Source organism: Zonotrichia leucophrys, chromosome 2 (assembly GCF_028769735.1).
Source record: "Zonotrichia leucophrys gambelii isolate GWCS_2022_RI chromosome 2, RI_Zleu_2.0, whole genome shotgun sequence".
Taxonomy (NCBI): Eukaryota; Metazoa; Chordata; class Aves; order Passeriformes; family Passerellidae; genus Zonotrichia; species Zonotrichia leucophrys.
This window is the reverse complement of record NC_088171.1, coordinates 130,271,424-130,290,145: the sequence shown is the minus strand read 5'-3', so window position 1 is coordinate 130,290,145 and position 18,722 is coordinate 130,271,424. Positions and strand designations below refer to the sequence as shown.

Genomic DNA, 18,722 nt, shown 5'->3' with positions numbered 1-18,722 from the left:
TCTTGTGAAATCTGCCTCTCTCACATTCTTTGTCTCTCTCTTTTAAAAATGCATTGCATTACCATGCTGCATTGCATTACCATGCATGCCCAGCTGGAAGGAGCTGTAGTTTTGGGGAATGGAGGCAGGGCCCTGATCCTGCCTTAAAACAGCAAACCATCTATTGGCATTTATGAGAAGATATTGTACCACTTTCTGTGGTACTGTGGTCTGGTGTCTTTTGATGGTTTTCTCACTTTTTTCCTCTGATATGATCTCTTTCTATGGTTTATTTATTGCTTAATGAAATTTAAAAAAACTTTATAAAATTAACTTAGTCCAACCATTTATCTAAACTAAGCAACACCAATTTGTGAGTAATAAAGTAGAAAAACAAATGAGTAGAGCAGCAGCCTGGTTAAATGAAGTGTAGTTTGAAGTGAGTAAAAGTCCAGATGAAACACATCAAATAGCACTTCAGCTAAATCGAAATCAGCATGAGGACTGAGAGCTTCATTGAAGTCATGCAGTGAGTGAGAATTAGTCTGGTAGGATAACCTGGTAATGTCATTAAACTTAAATTCAGTTCTCCCTCCCAAATTATACCACCTGCTTTATTTGGATTTGTGGATTTCACATTCCAGAGTTTCTTAAAGTGCACACATCTGATGCTACATGTGTTCTTCTATTTCTTCGTAGAAAATACATACCACAGACCATACCTTTTAAAAACAAAGACATTTTATGAACTGTTATGGAATCCCTTAGGTAGTATGTTTTGAGTTAGCAGTGAAAATCTCAACTTTATTTCTGACATAAATCAGTAGAAAAGGTTTCTTTTCTAGTTTCAGTACAATAATCTAAAAGTTACTGTTATATACAGTGTATTAAACTGTAGTAATATTAATTTTTTAAAACTAGTTGATAAACATTGGCAGGCTGTTTTAACAGATAAAATTTCAGCAGCATCAGTCCAGTAAATTCTAGTAAATGCCCGTAAACAGTCATAATGTGCTGTTTACCTATCAGATTGATGTCTCTTTTAGTTTCAACTAGTACACTTTCTTTGTATAAAAGAAATGTGCTCAAACTCACTAGTTAACTAAGTCTTGGACATCTTTTAAATTGCATAGCTAATCTGTTTTTATTGGAAAGTACAAACCATCTGGTCTTTTGTTTTTGTCAAGTGTAACAAGATGCAAAATACAATGTTAATGTCAATATTTTACAACTGCTTTATGTAGTGTTGCATGCCAGATTGTAAAGCAACTTTCAGAGCTTTCAGGAGGATGTCTAAAACCAACTGAGAATTAACAGAATATGGTTAAAAGCCTAGAGTGAATGACAAGAATGTTTATTGCCAAACAGAAATCTTGAGAGGAATTAGATGATTTTCTTTTATTCTTTTGGCTTCAATGTCTCTGGTAACAGATGAGGTAATCTGGTGTGAGACACTTCAGTGTTGTAACCTTCTATCACTTCTAAAATACCACTTCACTGTACTTCTGAGGAATGCCAAATTAACAGTACAGAATATGGATTTGTAATAGCCTTCCTTTTATTTTTCCAGTATCTGATTGACAGTGAAGTGTTCTCCCTATATTTTGAGCTAGGTATCAGTCTAGTTATGTGTGTTATTTATTGCTTTTCTTAACCTGTCTTCTCTAAACTAGTGTTCCAGACTCATGTTTTTATTTTTCTATATCAGGTCTGTAGGAAATTTCTCACTCACTGTCTCTACCTGTGGCAGATTTTCAGACTGTGAGCTCTTGTAGAATGAAGTTATAAATGAGGGTGACATCATTATCCCTGATTCCTTTCTGTTCAGCTTCTTGGTCCTGTAGTCTGCTTTCAGGAGATCTGTTTTCTTGATAGTGAGTCCCCTCTTTGTTATTTGGATACCAGAGCAATAGCTGCTGTTTGCTGCTTTCAAGGAAGCACCAGTACAGAGCTGACTAATAGCTAGTCCTGTTAAGTTTGAGTGTGTGAATTAGTCTTTTATAAAGAGGTTGAGGACCTGCTGGGTAAATTATTATCTAGGGCTTCGTGGTCTGCACTTGAATTATTAGAAAGTACAGAGCATATAATTGGTTGTTCTTGAGTTTTTACTCTGTCAGAACAAAAAACTTGAATAGAAACTTGCAATTAGATCTCAGTAATTATTAGTTAACAAAGAACAGTCTTTGAGATGCTTTGCAGTTTCTGCAAAGATTCTTTCTTTTGAGCTGTTCTCTGCAGACTGTCTTAAGTAATATATTTCAGCTTAAGTACATGCAGCATGCTAGTCTCCATCAAGATTCATCTTTCTGATGAAGAAGGATTTTTGGTAACAGGAGATTTGATTTGGGTTGGCACTGTAGTTTCATTTCTTCAGTGTTTTTATTGAAGTGCTAATCATTATTGACAAAAGCTGACAAAAGCTAAAACTTTGCTCTGCTGTTAAAGGCAGTCACATGTATCATATGCTGGGCACCTCAACTGTCCAGAGATCTGTCACTTGTTTCGCTTGTGAAAGCTGTGAATTACAGACCTGACACAGTCATTTTATTAATATGTGCACTTAGGGTTCTGAAAGATCACTTAGGAAATTTAGATGTAGTGCTATTCACATGAAATGAATGTGCATCTTCTGTAGGCTCTTTTTATGAACTCTCAAGAACATTTATATAGCATAGCTGCACTTAATATTTCAACACAGATTTAACTGTAAAGGTAAACATTTACTGTGTCCTTAGAATCTGCTACATTTAGAGTAGTTTGGCAAATCAGGTTATAACTGCCTTTTGGCTAACTATTATGCAAAGATTTTGAGAAATATTCTTTCACCAACCTGAACATCAGCATTTTGTTTTCTTCCATGACTTCCTTGCTTTTATTTTGATTTTTTCATGGTATAATTGTTGCTTTGTACACACAATTTAGTTTCTCTTTTATTTTCTAGCTTTAATATCAACATTACCAAACCCAAGGACTCTAACTCCCTCATTACTACTGCAAATGTTTTTGTTCCAACTTTTGTTATTGTAAAAATGTTTGTATTTTTATATAGCTTTACTTTCATTTTCTTGCATCACATGTCCTTTACAAGGCAAACATCTGTCACTTAATCAAAGTTATTTACCTGGTATGCCACACAGTTGTATTCTTATTTATAGAATACTTTCTTAGACTCATTTTGCAATTTTTAAAGTCATTATAGGGTGTAGCCAGGATGTGCATCTGCTTGTGTCTGCTTCAGGGGTCATCTTGTAAATACCATGAGCATTTAATGGTAACCCCGTGAATTGACAAGGGGGAGAGCAATTCATGTTCATCTGCAAGCAGAGTAGTAGATGAAGATCTGGCTTCTTACACAGTAAGAAGCTATTTAGCAAGGAAGTTAGGTTCTGCTGACTTGGCCTTTACCAACAAGGTACCACTGACGTGACAGTAGGAGATCTTTAGGATTTACTGCTCAACAAAGAAAGGATTAGAAGTGTATAATGGAGAATGAGGTTAACTGCCTGTTTGTGCTACTTTTTTGAATTAAACATCTTTGCAGGGCAAGTCCAGTGGAGTAATCTGTTTAGGACTAGAAACCATAGTAGATTTGTGAGCTTGAGAGTACAAGATGTAGTTGTCATGACATTCAATGCAGTGGTGCTAGTAAGAGTCAAGCAGATCCTACTGGCAGGTAACACAGACCCAACTATTCCACAAACTGTGAGCATTGGATCATAAATCTAGGAAGTTTTCCCATAAATTGACGCTTAGGTCTTGATTTTGGCAGCCTGTTTTATTGGCTAGTCACAGTAGATCAAGAGGAATGTCAATTTAGATTTGGTGTGGATTGCATTTCACATGGGCTGTTGAAGGGCCTGCTCATTTCTTGGGTCAGAAGCAGAAACAGGTTGAAAACACATGAAACTCATTTTGTAGCATTCAGTTGTGGCTATTAGTTATGTCAGTAATTGAATTTAACTGCCAGATAAAAATTTGGGATATTCTTTGAAACAGAAAAGATCTGGGGTTGAATGCCTGAACAGATGCATTCAGTGTATGGGGCAGGGGAGTTCCAGCCACCTCAGCATTGTTGCAGTTAGATCTGGCACATGTTAGAACCTGTTTGAACTGTTGAGATGTGCCAGTGATAGGGGCTGTGCAAAAGCAGAGCTCAGCAGTCGTTCCTTTGTGTTCTGCAGGGGTGTTTGTGTAGTAGTGCCTCACATGTGAACAGTCAGAACAGCACAGGAAGGAATGTGCTGGATTGCTTCAGTGTTGTCCACTTCTCTGCTCTTGCCTAGAAAATGCATCAAAGAACATAATACTAAATCACACTTTTTAAAAATTGGTTGGTAGCTGGTTTTGGTAGGACATTACTTACCACTGACACTTTCAGAAGTTTGGTTTACTGTGCATCTTAGTGTTTGAGGAGTAAGTGTGGCAGTATAGTATAGCATATTGTGAACACTAATGTAGGGTGATGTAAAGCTTAAACAGAAGTACTTCTCATTGATTTAACATATCTTGCTTTATAAAAATTGAAGGGGGTCACACTTACGTATAAGGATGAAGATGCTTGAAGAACTTGTGTAGAACATTTCTAATCTGCAGTGATAATGAACATTTTAAGTTTCAACAAGAACATTTTGGGGCACTTTTCAACTACACTATTCTGGAAGGAGCTGTTGTTGGTTACCAAGAAAAGCACTTGGAACAGGAAGGGTTTTGCATTCTGAGGGGTTTTGCATTCTGAGTACATGACTTGCAGCTTGATTAGTGTAACAACAAATTAGCTTCAGTTGCAACCCTCAAGTTTAATTTTTTTTTTTTTAAATCAAGTCCAGATCAAATGTTACTGTTTCTCAGCAGATGTGGCAGGCAGCATTCAGCAAATCTGTTGAAAGTGCAGTTATAATCAATGTAAATTGGAAGCAGTTGTATTGTTCAGTATTGTCCGTGAGGAGGAAATTCAGCAGAGTTGACACTAAAGGGTAGTCACTGGGAGTGTTTCCAGTGTAGTTATTTAGACTAATTAATTGTCACCTCTCTTCAGTGAAAGTAAATTAAGCTTATTAACTAATATCTGTCCAGGGAAAGTGATTGCACATGGTGAATAGTTAATCCTGGGTTTTGTAAGTGTTGCCATCAGGATTTGCTGGCATTTGTACTAGAAACAAGCAAATGGTATTTCAAAATTTGAACGATTCTCAGGGTTGAAGCTGCATTTTGATTAGAGACTGGTGAAAGGTACTAAAAACACAGTCTTAAAGCTGAAATGCTGTTGTATAGCATAGATCCTAAGGAAAAACTGAATCCCTGATATATATTTCTTTTGTACTGGATATATTTAGAAATTCTGTTTCTCTTAGTGGTAACGCTTGTCAGTATAAAAGGACCTGTTAGAAATTCTCTCGTATGATGCTTTACCCATGTAGAATCTGGCTAGAAAGATGCAATAGTGGTAATTCTTCACACAAAGTTTGTCCTTTGTTTCTCCAGAATTTTATCTGTAGTTTGGTGTCTTTTTTTCTGCCTGTGAGTGAATCTGTGAATTATGAAGAGAAATAGTCTCTGCACTAGCATCTCTGCTGCTAAATTACTAGAAACCCATCTGTAGCTCTGAACCTGGGTGTTTTCTTGTCTCTCAGTTCATATACACATATCTACTTGTAATTTTCCTTTCCACTCCCAAAAGGCAGGAAAAAAATTAAATTAGATCTAAGAAGGACATGTATTGAGGCTTCAGACTGAGGACAGCTTCTGACATGCTTGGTCCCTTCAGCATTGCTGGAGAAAGTGCCAGCCTGAGGTCCTGGCCTGAGGCTGCTGCAGCTCAAGTGAACAGGTCAGCAGTACACAGCACAGGTCATCACACTCAGCCTCCATAGCTGGCCAACAGGCAAGCTTGAAACTTGGACCCTGAGACTGAGTGTGGTGGCATTCTGTCAGCCAGCCCAAATCAAAGGCTGGTTATTACACAGAATTCTGAAGAAATGTACTTTAGTGTTGCAGTTGCTCACTTACCTTTCACCTTTTTCTTTGCGTCTTCTTTTTGAGATAATGCCATGGGAGTTGATAGAATTCAAAGCACTGTTTTAAGAATTTGTAGTCATTAAATAAAAGAACTTGAAAAAAATAGCCTTTCATTCATTATTATAGTTCTCCAGGGAACTATACTGGATTATTCACCTTGTGTACCAAATAAGCCACCTTCACCAAAGCTGTGTGTTTACTTCTTGAATAAGCTATATGCCTGTATAGAATATAGAATTACTGATTTTGTTTCTCTTTTTATGTTTGCCATCATTAAGCTCATGGAACATAGTCATGTTGCTGGCCAAGCTGTAGCATATCTCTTTTTGCCTCTACAGATCTTCACTCTCAAGTGGTAGGCATCACTTCCACCTGAAGTGAGGTACCAGAAACCAGAGTTAAATGGTACACCTTCTCTTACAAGCAGATTAATGTGACACTCAGCTGAAGCTGATACCTATGATAAATGGTGACTGCACACAGTTTATTAAAAAACAAACTGTTTTTATCTTGACTCAAATAACCCAAATATAAAGGCTCAGGTGGATGTTCAGCTGTCCATGATACCTTAGCATCTTTACTGCATCTGTGTTCATCTGTAGGTGGAAGAAACATACTGTCCTGTGTCCAGTATAATTTGTTTGCTGTATTCTCCTCGTGCTTGTTCCCTCTGTGACCCTAGAGGTGCTTTTTCTTTTTCATAGGATAGTCCTTCTATTAGACCAGAATCTCTTTGGTTCTGAGCTGAGTGCTTGTTTCCTTACACACAAACAATATGCATTCTCAGCATTTTTCCTCAATCACTTCTATCCTAGTTGTTTATAGGTTTGTATTTTTGGTACTGTTTCTTTAGCAATGCCTTTTAAAGGAAGTTAAAGTAACCTGTCAGGTGTACAAACTGAGGAACAGCATTGCAGGAGTACTGAGGTACAGTGTTGAATTCATGTAAACACTTGGATCTCCATTTGGGCCTGTATGTTTGGTAAGAATTGTCTGTTTTTATTATGTTTTAATCTTTTAAAGGACACCAGCTCCCAGTTTATGAGCAAGATTTTTTAGTATGGTGTGTTTTCGATGGGAATGTTAGAGGGCCATTTGAACAAACAAAATAGAAAGAAAACAAGTAAAGTCAGGCTCAGGTGGAATATGAAGCTCTTAAGTAGAAAAATACGAGAATAAAACCTGTTTATTAGATTTGGAAATCATTATACCTGTTGAAGATACTTCTGACATCAATGTAAGAAATGAAAAGGATTGTTAGTTCCGACACCAGTACAAAAATCGTGGATTCATTTTTCAATTGATCAGATTTTTCTCATTATAGTGTGTGTGGTTTTTTAAACAAAAGCCAAAATGATTTTTTTCTTTGCTGATGTTTAACTAGTTTTTTCTTTGAGTTTAGTGGTTGATTGCAAAATGAGCAATTGAATAGAAGGAAATATTTGGTAAACATGATTAGAATATTTATTAGATAATAAAGAAATACCCACGGAGAGCGAGAGAATTTAGAACCTGACTTCCATATTTTAAACGATCAATTGGAAATGAGACTTTTATAATGTCAGTGACTTAGTCTGTTGCTATGAAAGTACTTGTATGTCTTTGATTTTGCATATGTGTTGGATTTGGCTGTGCTTATATATAATACAAGAACATACCTTTTTGATGTGTTTTACTGACAATATGGTAATTATGTCTGTGTGTGATAATTTTGATGATCTTGAAGACTCACAAGGGCTTGTGGAGTTTTTAGTTAATTAAATAGATGTTACGAGACACAGTGAATAGATCAACACTGAACACAGGAAAAATAGATCTCTAGAATCTGCTTCAAAGCTTGTATTATTTTTGAGGAATGAATGGTGTAAAGTAATGGCAGAGTCAATGCTTAAAGATGGTAAATTTAGATTTAGCAGTAATTGTAGCCTTTGAAGTATAAAGTATTACACATTTACTGAGATTTAATGTTTTGCTTTAAATAGCTTTTGATAGCCTTTAAAATTCTTTTGAGGTTGATACTTAATGAGGCCACAAAATAATAATTTTCAAGTCTTTGTACTCTTTCTGCAGTTATGCAATGTGTTCATGTGAACCATTAGCACGCCTTGTCCATTCATGTCCTTGCTGTTGAAGACACTCTTGATCCATCCTTTGCTATATTAAAGGCTTTTCTGGTAATCAGAAAAACAAAACTTCCCTGTTTTCCCTGTGCTTCCCTGTTTCCAGCAACTTCTTTTTAATATTGTAACTTTTCTCTTAAAGGATAGTGGAGTTGGCTTTTGAGGTACTGTAAGGGACAGAGTTAAGTCCTTTTATTTAGCAGTGAGGTTGGATTTAAAGGATCACTCTTCCAACCCCAACCATTGTGATTTACCTTTTTGGATTTGACAGAATTCAGATACAGAAGTACAGCTTCTTTTTTATTTTTAGTTTTGTGTGTTTTGTTTGTGATATGTCCATTTAGGGCAACAATTTTGTTTTGCTAATGCAGACATGCACCTTCTTACTGCTCTAACAAGCTATAAAAAATTGTCATAATTTCAAGTAACCTTTTTTCTCTCAGTGCAAATGTGTCCTTTTTTCCCCACCAAAATATTTTATCTGTTTATGAAAGAAAATAAACAACATACACAAGATATTAATAGAAGAAAGTCACAGAAGCCCCCTAATCATAGCCCACTTACCTTTTTGGACAATTTTTTTTTTTTACTGAGATCTTTTTACTGTTGCTGTTTACTTGAAGCTGGGGTTGTGTTCAGCTCTTAAATCTTTAGGAAGGAATTTGAAACTGTGTTAGTTCCCAAAAAGACCTTTGAACTGGGTTTGTCAGTGCAGTTTTCCTCACTGAGCACCAGCATGTTTGAGCCCTTCTGGCTCCCTGTTTTACCTGCTAATGGCAACCAAATGGTTCTGTGTGGCAGATTTAGAGGATTGATTTAATGGCTGTTTCTGCTGCTTCTGGGATTGTGTGAAGGGGGAAAGAGGAGAGGGAAAGGGAGAGGATGGGGTTACTTCCCTAGACAGTAAAGCAGGCTGCGCTGTGGGAAGCCTGTTCCCCAAAGCCTGAACCACCCTGGTGGCTCTGAGATTGGATACACTGTAGTATCCAAAGCAATGGTACTGGTTTATATAAGCTATAAAAAAGAGTAATACTTGCTTTGTTTTAGTAAACACAGATCTTTGTGGTTTGGAGGTTTATGGCCACTGGCAACTTTTACCTGATCACCTCTGGTGGTTTTGCTCATCTGCAGCTGTTTAGTTACAGTACTGGCAAGGGTCTGCTGATTCCTTTTTGTCCCCCACCCACAACTAACATTTATTTACCTACAAGATAAGTGGTGATGATGGATGGCATTGAGTTTGGCATTGCTGATTTTTCTCACAGGATCTTTTTCTCAGGGAAAGATACAAGACAGAATTATAATATAGATATAAAAGTTCTCTGCTTTTTACATGATTGATTCCCTTTGCACTGCCTTCATTAAGCCAGTGCTTCCCTATTGAATGTCCCTGCTTCTTTCCAGATTTGCTTCTGGCTATTTTTTGTTTGTAATATATTTTGATTTTTGGCTGCTCTGATGAATACTGATTTTTCTCATGGTCTTTATATTTGGATTTTATGGAACATAATGCAGCTGTCAAATCCCTTCCCTTGTTCCCACTAACACCCACCATCAACAACAGGATGATTCCTAGATCCAAGTAAAAAAGTTAGACCTTCTTACAGAAGTAAAGAAAGACTGGATGTTTGAAGTGTAAGTAACTAAAAAAGGTCCTGAATTCACACTGAGGGCATTCCATGATGAAAGTTTATTTTTTTCCCCTTTATTTTTTCAGACCTCCACCCTATACCTTGTAGAGTTCTGAAGATGCAGTTCTTTAAAGATATAACTTTATGCTTCATATATATATGGTTTACACACATCAAAACATAAAATACATAAAGAAGACTGAGGTCTGCTTGTTATCTTCTCAGAACAGGGAACTTGTAATTTTATTCTTTCATGTATTAAGAAGTATATATCATGTCACTTTGATTATTTCTGGAGACAATTACTAACTAGTGCCTAGAAAAAGAGTTTTTTGCAAAAAAAGAAATAGCAATTAGTGACTGATGTCGACTTGCAGTTTCATGGCAGTTCAAATCCCTAGCATCTGTCCCATTGATGATCAGTAAGCTGAATTTGATCTGAACATCCTAAATGTTCCTCTAATGCAGCTACAGGTTTAAGATGTTCAACAGCCACTTTAGTTTGTCTTGTGTTTAAAAATAAGACTGAAAACTCCTAATCCCTTGTTGATATCAACAGATTTTTAGTTCAGATCTGTTGCATTTTGAGGCACATAGCCAATGACCAAGCTAGAAGTAATCATAGACTGCTTTCTTGCCTGCTTTCTGAAACACGTAATCCACAGGTAGAAGGACTCATCAGAAGCTTTGTAAGGCTCAAATCATGTTGGGGGAAATTGGAACTTTCCTACCTTCACATTCAGGTGTCTGTTTTTTCTTGCACACTTTCTTTTCAAAGTGTCGCATAGCACAGGTCACTGTTTCTCACTTCTTGCTGCATTACAAACCAGTATTATTTTTTGCATGTAGCAATCATAATTTTTAATCTAATGATCATAACTTTAATGAAGATAGAAAAGAATAGAAGATAGAAAATGAATAGTTATTTTAAAAGCAACTCAAGTTTAGAGCTTCTAACATGTCCAGAGTTGTGCATTCTTTGCTTAAAAGGGATTTTTTCAAGATTTTTTTCATTTTAGAAATTTTTTGATTTCATAGCTTTTGTTCTTGTAATATGCATTCATTTTTGCTGTGCTGTATAAAGCTGAATTTTATTGTTCCATTAAAACACACACTGTATTGAGAATTGAGAATGGATAGCCTCTGTTCATTTTCTAAGCCACATTTAAGTTTGTACTCTGACTGTATTGTTTTGTTTTCACAATTGTTTCAAGGAAATCTGTGGGAGTTTTTTGAAGTTTGCATGTGAGTGAACACTTTAAAAAATGTTTTCATCACTGACAACTTTTATTTCAGAATTTATGTTAAAAAATCTATACAGAAGTCCATTTTGAAATTTTAGCATATTTCTCTTCTAATCCCATATCTAAAATTTTCAGCAATATCAAGTTAATATTTTGATTTACTGAAAAAAAATTGGTGAACATTGAAGTTCATTGTTCTCTCCCTTTTAATAAGTTGTGTGATGAACAGTGTTTCCTACAGCAGCCTAGGCAGCTGCAACTCCTGAAAATTCTCATGTCAGAGATGATGTCAGATACCAGGCAGCCTTAAGTGAAGACTGGAGAAGAGCAGAAGTTGAAGACATCAGTCTTGGAGGTGTTTTTGGAATGAAGTGTTCTAAAGCAAGTTTAATTGTTTGGAGTTTTTTTGATAGTAATTAACTTGGTCCTCTAGCAAGTTGCTCTCTGAAGACTGAAAATTGTGTTAGTAAATGTGGACATGAGATATGGTTGGGTTTTTTTGTGAGTAGTGACTTCATTTTGGCATTTCGACCAGTAATACTTCCTAATACGTCCATTTCCCTTCCTACATGTACCTTTAGAGGTTTGATATATGTCATTAAGGAGCTAGACATTGTTTCATTTACAATAATAATCATAGTTACTTAAATGTTAAGAAAAAGGATCAAAATTTTTGGTTTTGAAAACTAGATATCAAACATCAGATTAAGTATAAATACAGATTTGATGTAGGTATGTAGATGAAGCATTTGCTCATGTGTTATAAAAACAGCATGCACTTTCTGGTTGCCTAAGAGGAAAGGTGTGCAAATGCTGACTGAAATTATTTGGACATTTAAATTACATTCAGGTTCTTCTAAGGCACAATTGCTAGGTTCTAGTAGCAGGTTACCAGTTTTGTTATTTTGGAAAAAATGAACTAATCGTGTTTTACTGTACAGGATATGAGTAATAACAAAAATCAAATTTTTTCAAACATTTTGCAGGTTCCAGCTTTGCAGTTGGGGACTCTGTATAAACCTCTGGATCCAGCTGTTCACCACTATATTCTTTCAATCATTCTGAGGTGTTGATTTTACAAGAATGAGTTGCTGTTTCTAAAGTCTACAAACTGAAAATATTTCATAACGGGCCTGTGAACTTACATGGATTGGTTACATTCGTGCCTATGCATGCTGTATAATAAGGACCAATTCATGTTTTTGTTCAAAAACAGTAAAGAAAACTATTTTCTTTAATGGTACGCCAGATTTATTAAAATATTTCAGCAAGTCTGTATTACAGTTTGTCAGCAAACTGGCTACAACCAAAGAGTATTTAAAAATCATTTAATTAGGACAGATTCATTTTCACTCCATGCCACTACACTGCAAGACTTGCTTGTTCATATTTCTTTAAATTTATTCTGGAACTTGTCCAAGTTGAGCTTTAATGAGTAGCCTATCCTGCTAGTTAGGATTTATTTTCCCCTAGAGAAGAGTGTTTGAATTGGTAGTTTTTTAACCTGTTCAGTTAAATGAACATATGTTCAGAACTGCATCTTAACTCTTGAGTGTAAAGACTCGAGAAATAATTATTTCTTTTGTTATTGCAGTTCCAAAATGCAGTTTAAGTAGTGTTTTTAGACCCAAACTATGTGCTACAACTTTTTTAATAAGGTGAAGAGTTTTGATATGAAGTTGCTTAATGCAAATTTAATGATACAGTATAGAACCATAGATCTGATTTGGTTTACTGAAAAAATTATTTGTACTTGTATTTTCACTTATTACTTGAATATATCTCTTGGGTCATAAAACTTGGTTAAATATAGCTCAATACCTTATTAATGATGTATTTTCCATATTAACAGGTGCAGGTTGGTGGCAAACTTACATTTTAAGATCTTTAAAATGCATTATTTGTGTTTCAGAACTATTATAATAAATCCTGAATTATAATTGTACTTTCATCACTAGCCGGGTCTAGTAAAAATTTCCTTTAAGGAACATTTGCTGCACACATGGTAAAATGCTTCCCCCGCCTTGATATTTTTTTTCTATAAAAAAGGATTTATTTTCAACTTCCCATTCCTCCAAATGTATCTGAAAAGGACCAGAAGACTTTATTCCTATGGGATTGTTAAAGTACAGTAAGTGTAGAATTTGCATATTGTTAAAAAAAAATGCATATGCTGTTACTGCTCCTAAGGGACAATTTTATATAAAAGTTTTAAGTTTTGAATGTAGCATAGGTTAGTACAGTAGCTGTAGTATGTATTAGCTGAATAGTCAGACTTTTAAAGCAAAATCTTTTGCATTGCTATATTATATGCTGTGATTTTCCCAGCTCTTCAGATTCCCTCTGAAATACATTAATTTGTTAATAAAAATGTGTTTAGATGGACTTATTGTCAAGTCATGTTCGTTCTGAAGCTTGCTGAAAAATGTTTCTACCTTCTTGATTCCTTCCCAATTTTACATTAGGAAATGCATCTTTTGAAATATTTAAACACTTTGTTCTGAAATACTTAGTTGTAATCCTGCCAAATAGTATTCAGAAATAAGGAGGAAAATAGAGAAAACGTTATTTAAAAGGATAACAAAAGGAAAAAATACCAGAAAAGAGAAATGTAACAGTGCACTTCCATACTGAGATAAATAATAAAGGATTACACTACATGACTTAAGAAAAATAGGAATACCAGGAAACAATCTGATGTCACTATGCATTACATTTCTTTCTAGGTAATGCAAGCTAAAGCTTTCCATAAAATGCATAGCTGGTTTTCCAACTTCAGTTCTGTGTAAAAGAAATTGGTTATGCTGTCTATGTAATATGAATTTTCAAAATAAATTAATTATTGTATATACCATTTTGTTTCACAGGAATGGATTTTCTTTTTCATTTTTTTGCCTTTTATACTCCTTTACTCATGCACACCTATTTTGCTTGAATTGATAAATTACTGAGCTCAGATTTGAACTCTAGGAAATTTTTGGAAAACAAGTTCAAATTCTAACTTGGGATGGACATCAGAAAAGATTTCAGAATTGTAGTCTCCACCTGTGCTTTTCATGGTACCCAGAGCTTTTCTTCGGGTGGCTACAGTCATGTGTGTGTACATTTGCTCAGAGCATTTCTTGTGTATCTGAGGAGCTGGAATGGGACACGTGTTTTATGTAATTGTATCCACAAGGCAGTGATCATGTGTCCTCTTGTGCATTTGTGTGGTAGTAATGATCAGAATATGTTCCAGGCTCTTTATTCCTGTTGGGTGTCTGAGTCCAAGTGTTTTTCTTTACTGCTGGTTTTTTTGTCTTGTTTTGTTTTTTTAAACCAGGCAGCATCTGTCTTTATGTGCTTGACTTAATACTGTTATTATTTTCAGTTGTTGTTTCATCTCTCCTTAAAGTAGTTCTAATTTTCAGACTAGGTAGTTTTCTGAAGTTTAGAAAAATGCTTTTTTTTAAATGGATTTTTTTACACCAGCTAAATTCAAATGTGTTTGGATACGTTATTTTCTACGCTGTGTACTTTTTTATAAGAACAGCATTTCAGGAAAGATTTGCAGTGTGTTTAAACTTCAAACTGAAAGAGGAAGAGCTTCAGGAGTTTTGTACAGAGATTTCTTACCCTTTTGGTGACCTGCTGTGCTGCAGTTGATAGAAGTGAGCCTGGAATGGGGTCTGGCCATGTACTCCAGAAAGGTGTGTACTTGGCTGTCAGCAGATGAGGCAGGTGGGAGATGCAGAGTTCCCCCAAACAGGTCATACATAAGTTCTTTGTTCTAGCTTGCTGTTTGGTGTTTGTGACTCCTATTAAAACAAACAATATCCAAAAAAAAAAAGACCAACCAAACAAGGCTTAATACAAGATGTGTTCTTCAAAGGCCTCTAATGAGTTTTGATTTTTCTAGCACCAAATGCTGTACCTATAGGTGAATTCAGACTTCAAAGGTGGATGGGTTTATTCAAACAGGAGACTGCTCTTTTTGAAGGGGGGGTTGTGGAGCATGGTGTGTGTTCATATGAAAGAAATTTCTACTACCAAACACAAGGCTGAGTTCTTCCATATAAACATGAAATGTTTTTCCTTCATTCGTGGTTTTTTCTGCAAATGGCATTTGAAGCTGGCAGCATAATTGTGTCATTAGCTTCAAATGAGTTGCAAATCAGAGGCAGTCTTGTTTCTGGTTTCCTCCCCATTCTCAGCATTTTTGAGACAGGTAATCCTGGTTCCAAGCTTTATGAGGTTGGAAAACCTCATTCTAAACAATACTGATTACTATTGCAGAAGGTTATAACATCTGTTTTTGTTTGTTCTTTGTCCTTCGTCTGTATTTACATCAGTTTCTGAAACATCTTTCATGAGTATCTTCTTTCATAAGAATCAATTTTTATTTTAATAATAAAATAGTGAGGAGCAATGGCTATTGTGGATGGGCTTTATGTGACACTTTGATCTGTGGTGCAGACATCCCAGCTGAGAAGTGTTAAACCGTCCCTTTATAAGCAGTGGGCAGAAGCAGTGACCTGCAGAGACATTACATTTGTAATCCTCAGGTCTTGAATGAATGGATATCTGTCTGCTGTGTGTACAAGTGCTGATGCATTTCAATTTACCTTAAAAGGTTCTAGACTACAGTGTTAGTTGTGGATATTTGTTTTTACTGTAGGTATCTAACACTGAGCTTAATTCCTCTTGGTCCGGAGAAGATGATTTTCGCTTACCAGCTGTTTGCTGGTATTGACAAGGAATTAAAGGAAGGAGCTCTGTTTAGGACTTGAGGCGAATGCTTTTATGGCCAAGTCTAAATTGAAATAGATGACATTATATTTAGCTGTACCACCATGTAAACACAGTGGTTGAGAGATGTCTTCAGATGTTCAGAATGCTTATTTCCAAACCATGCTTCATAAGTCACATCTGCACATATGGGCCAAAAGTATTAGCATATTAGAATATTTTATTTCGCTTCTTCATCTAGAGCATAATTATCCTGGTCTGAGAAGTGATATAGTATTTTTCTCTTCACAGTTGTCTTGGTGAAGGCCCACTCTCACAATCAGATGCAGAATATTCAAGAAGTCTACTCCTTATTACCAGAATTTTGTGTCATTTCATGCTGCTGAAGGTTTTAGAATTTGAGCATCATAAATTGCCTGCTTCTTAATTCATGGAGCCTCCTGCTCTGTACTTTTGGGCCTAGATAGAAGATGTGGTGTATTATGGCTGCTTCTGAGAGTTCCTTGGAAGATTTTGATTTTGCTGATCTGGAGAGTCATTGAATGTCTGCATGTCTTGACATTTTCAGTCCCTGGGCATTTTAGTAAAGCGTGCTTTTCTTCAGGGCCAATGGATTTTGTGTGCAGTTTCAGCAGCTTTGCCTCATTTGAGGCTCTGATTCTCAGTGGAACATTTACCTACTATTTATTTTTAAGGGGCTTTAAACATGTCCCTAAAATTTCTAAAGGAGGAGATGCTCCAGAATGAGAATGAGCTAGTACGTGGATCAGTATTTAAATTTCATGGAATCATAGAATGGTTAAGATTTGGTGCAATGTTAAAGATCATCTAGTTCCAACCCTCCTGCCATGTAGGACACTAGAGAAAATAATGCTAAATAGCAGAAAAAGTACATTTCAGTGGTGGAGTAGGAGGTGATTAGGGCAGGAATGATAATGTTAAAAACGTGATACAGGAAAAGGCTTCAAACTGAGAGAGCTAAAAAACATTGATAGTTTTTGTTGAATGTAGCAAATCAGTCTGTTGCTTGATTTCAGGTAATAGTGTGTAAATTAGGAAGAAGAAATGAACTGCTGACTTAGCTGTTGTTTTGTAAAGCATTCTTGTTGGTGGTGGATTGTATTGTCACAGAGGAATTTATTTCCCAAACAAATGTCCTTTACTTTGCCCTGTTGAATGCCTGTCTCCTCCTGTTGCTCCTCCCCAATTAAAAGATAAGGCATTGGAAAAAAATTGTAGAATCACTTAATGAGCTCTGTTAGCAAAATACAGAATGTGGGCTTGTTTGTATTTTGATATATGAATATTGTCTATATGTTTTTTATGTCTCTAGCCATATGTCATTTAGTGATGCACTGTAAGCTTTGTAAATAAAAAAATCTGGAACATTCAACTTTTGAACAGGTTGTTTTAGTATCTGCATAATTTTGAGTAGCTCTTATTGCAATGGGAGCACATGGAATTGCTTTTATTTAATATTTTCAAGTCAAGGGATAATTAGATAAAAATATATTATTTTTTTCTGTCACATTTTGGAGGGAGATATGAAGTTAAATCATGTAACAATTCCTATTTAGGTTTCATTTCGAGTAAGTAGAATCAGCTCTAATCTAAGAAATCCAATAAGCACACAGTTCCAACCTTACAAACTAACTACTTGTACTCTAATATTCTGTGACTAAGTTTTAAAATGGTTATTTTTATGTGCCAGAGTAATGATTTTCTGTTTTTCTTTTATTTTAAACAGGACCAAGCGAGCTCATGTCCCACTAACAGAATGCATTTTTGAGCTCCCTAATTTGACAGTCCAAGCAACTAGAGCTCAAACCCTTCTGCTTCAAACTATTTATCAGAGCTGGTGTCATCCTGTTGGAAATGTCAGTTCAGTGGTGGTAAATGAAGCTTTGCTGAATGAGGTTTTCCAAACTTCAGGTAAATATGTGTTGCTTTTGGTTATTTATTGTGGTACAGAGCACTGCTAGTGAGTGTCCATACAGCTATATCCTTTAAATCCAGCTTTTTACTTATAGTAGCTAACAGACAGAATTTTTTTTTGTGTGTATATGGGTATTTATAGCTTATATTTAAAATCCAGGATGTAAGCTAAGCCACCCAGCTTCACTCCTTGGCACCAATTTCTGGATGCATTTCATTTTCCCATACAGCATAATTTTTCCATGCTTCCCTCATCTGAAACATCCACTTTTGCAACCTTATATGGTACAATGTTGTTACTTCAGGATCATTCAGAGGTGAAACTGGATTATTAAGGGCTTTATTAATCAATGGCATACATTGAATTCTTTAGAAGGGCTGCAGATGTTTCTCATTATTTCATAAATAAATATTACTTAACTGTTGTGAAATTGCTGAAGATATGCAAGTGCTGGTGATGATTACATGCATAATGAAAATCGTTATCTGTCATCCTTTTGTTAAACACCCGTGGATTTTTGGGAATAAATAAAGGATTTTGACCAGTGTACAGAGGAAGCCAGAGTTTTCAAGTAATCCAGAAAATGATTTTTTAAAAATTTCTATGCAGGCTAGAATAATTTAGAGCTGTTATTGTTTATTTGTTGTAAATAAACCCATAACAAGAATAACAGATATTTTGGAGTATCCAGCATTGCCACTCTTTGAGAATGTATTCAGAGAATGATTTAGGTGCAGAAAATCATTATTTGAAGCAGAGTGGTGGATTAGACCACTGGAAGTCTTTCAGCTCTGCATTTCTTTCCGTTTTTCTTTTTCACTCCTTCTGTTTATTGAAGTTAAATCTGTGTTGATCTAATGTTGCAAAAGAACTGTTGTATTTTTTTGCAACCCTTGGAATAAGTGCTTAAAGTGATTAGGTTTTTCTTCTTTCATAAAAGTCACTTTTGTCTTTATTTCTTCAATCTGTGTGGGTCACCTAAGAATGGGATTGTGTCATTTTATTTTCAAGTCCTGATACTCGTAAAGGTAGCAGGTTTACAATCTGCATCACAGAGCAATCTGAAAAT

General features: G+C 35.6%; 1 protein-coding gene across 5 annotated transcripts in view; it reads left to right on the top strand.

The window, feature by feature from the left end:
- VPS13B (vacuolar protein sorting 13 homolog B) overlaps positions 1-18,722 on the top strand; it is a 433,030-nt gene that overhangs the window by 77,604 nt on the left and 336,704 nt on the right. For all 5 annotated transcript variants that reach the window (XM_064706432.1, XM_064706433.1, XM_064706436.1 and 2 more), the window contains exon 17: positions 17,465-17,649. In XM_064706432.1, the coding sequence (XP_064562502.1) occupies positions 17,465-17,649 (185 nt within the window). The remainder of the gene's footprint in view (positions 1-17,464; positions 17,650-18,722) is intronic.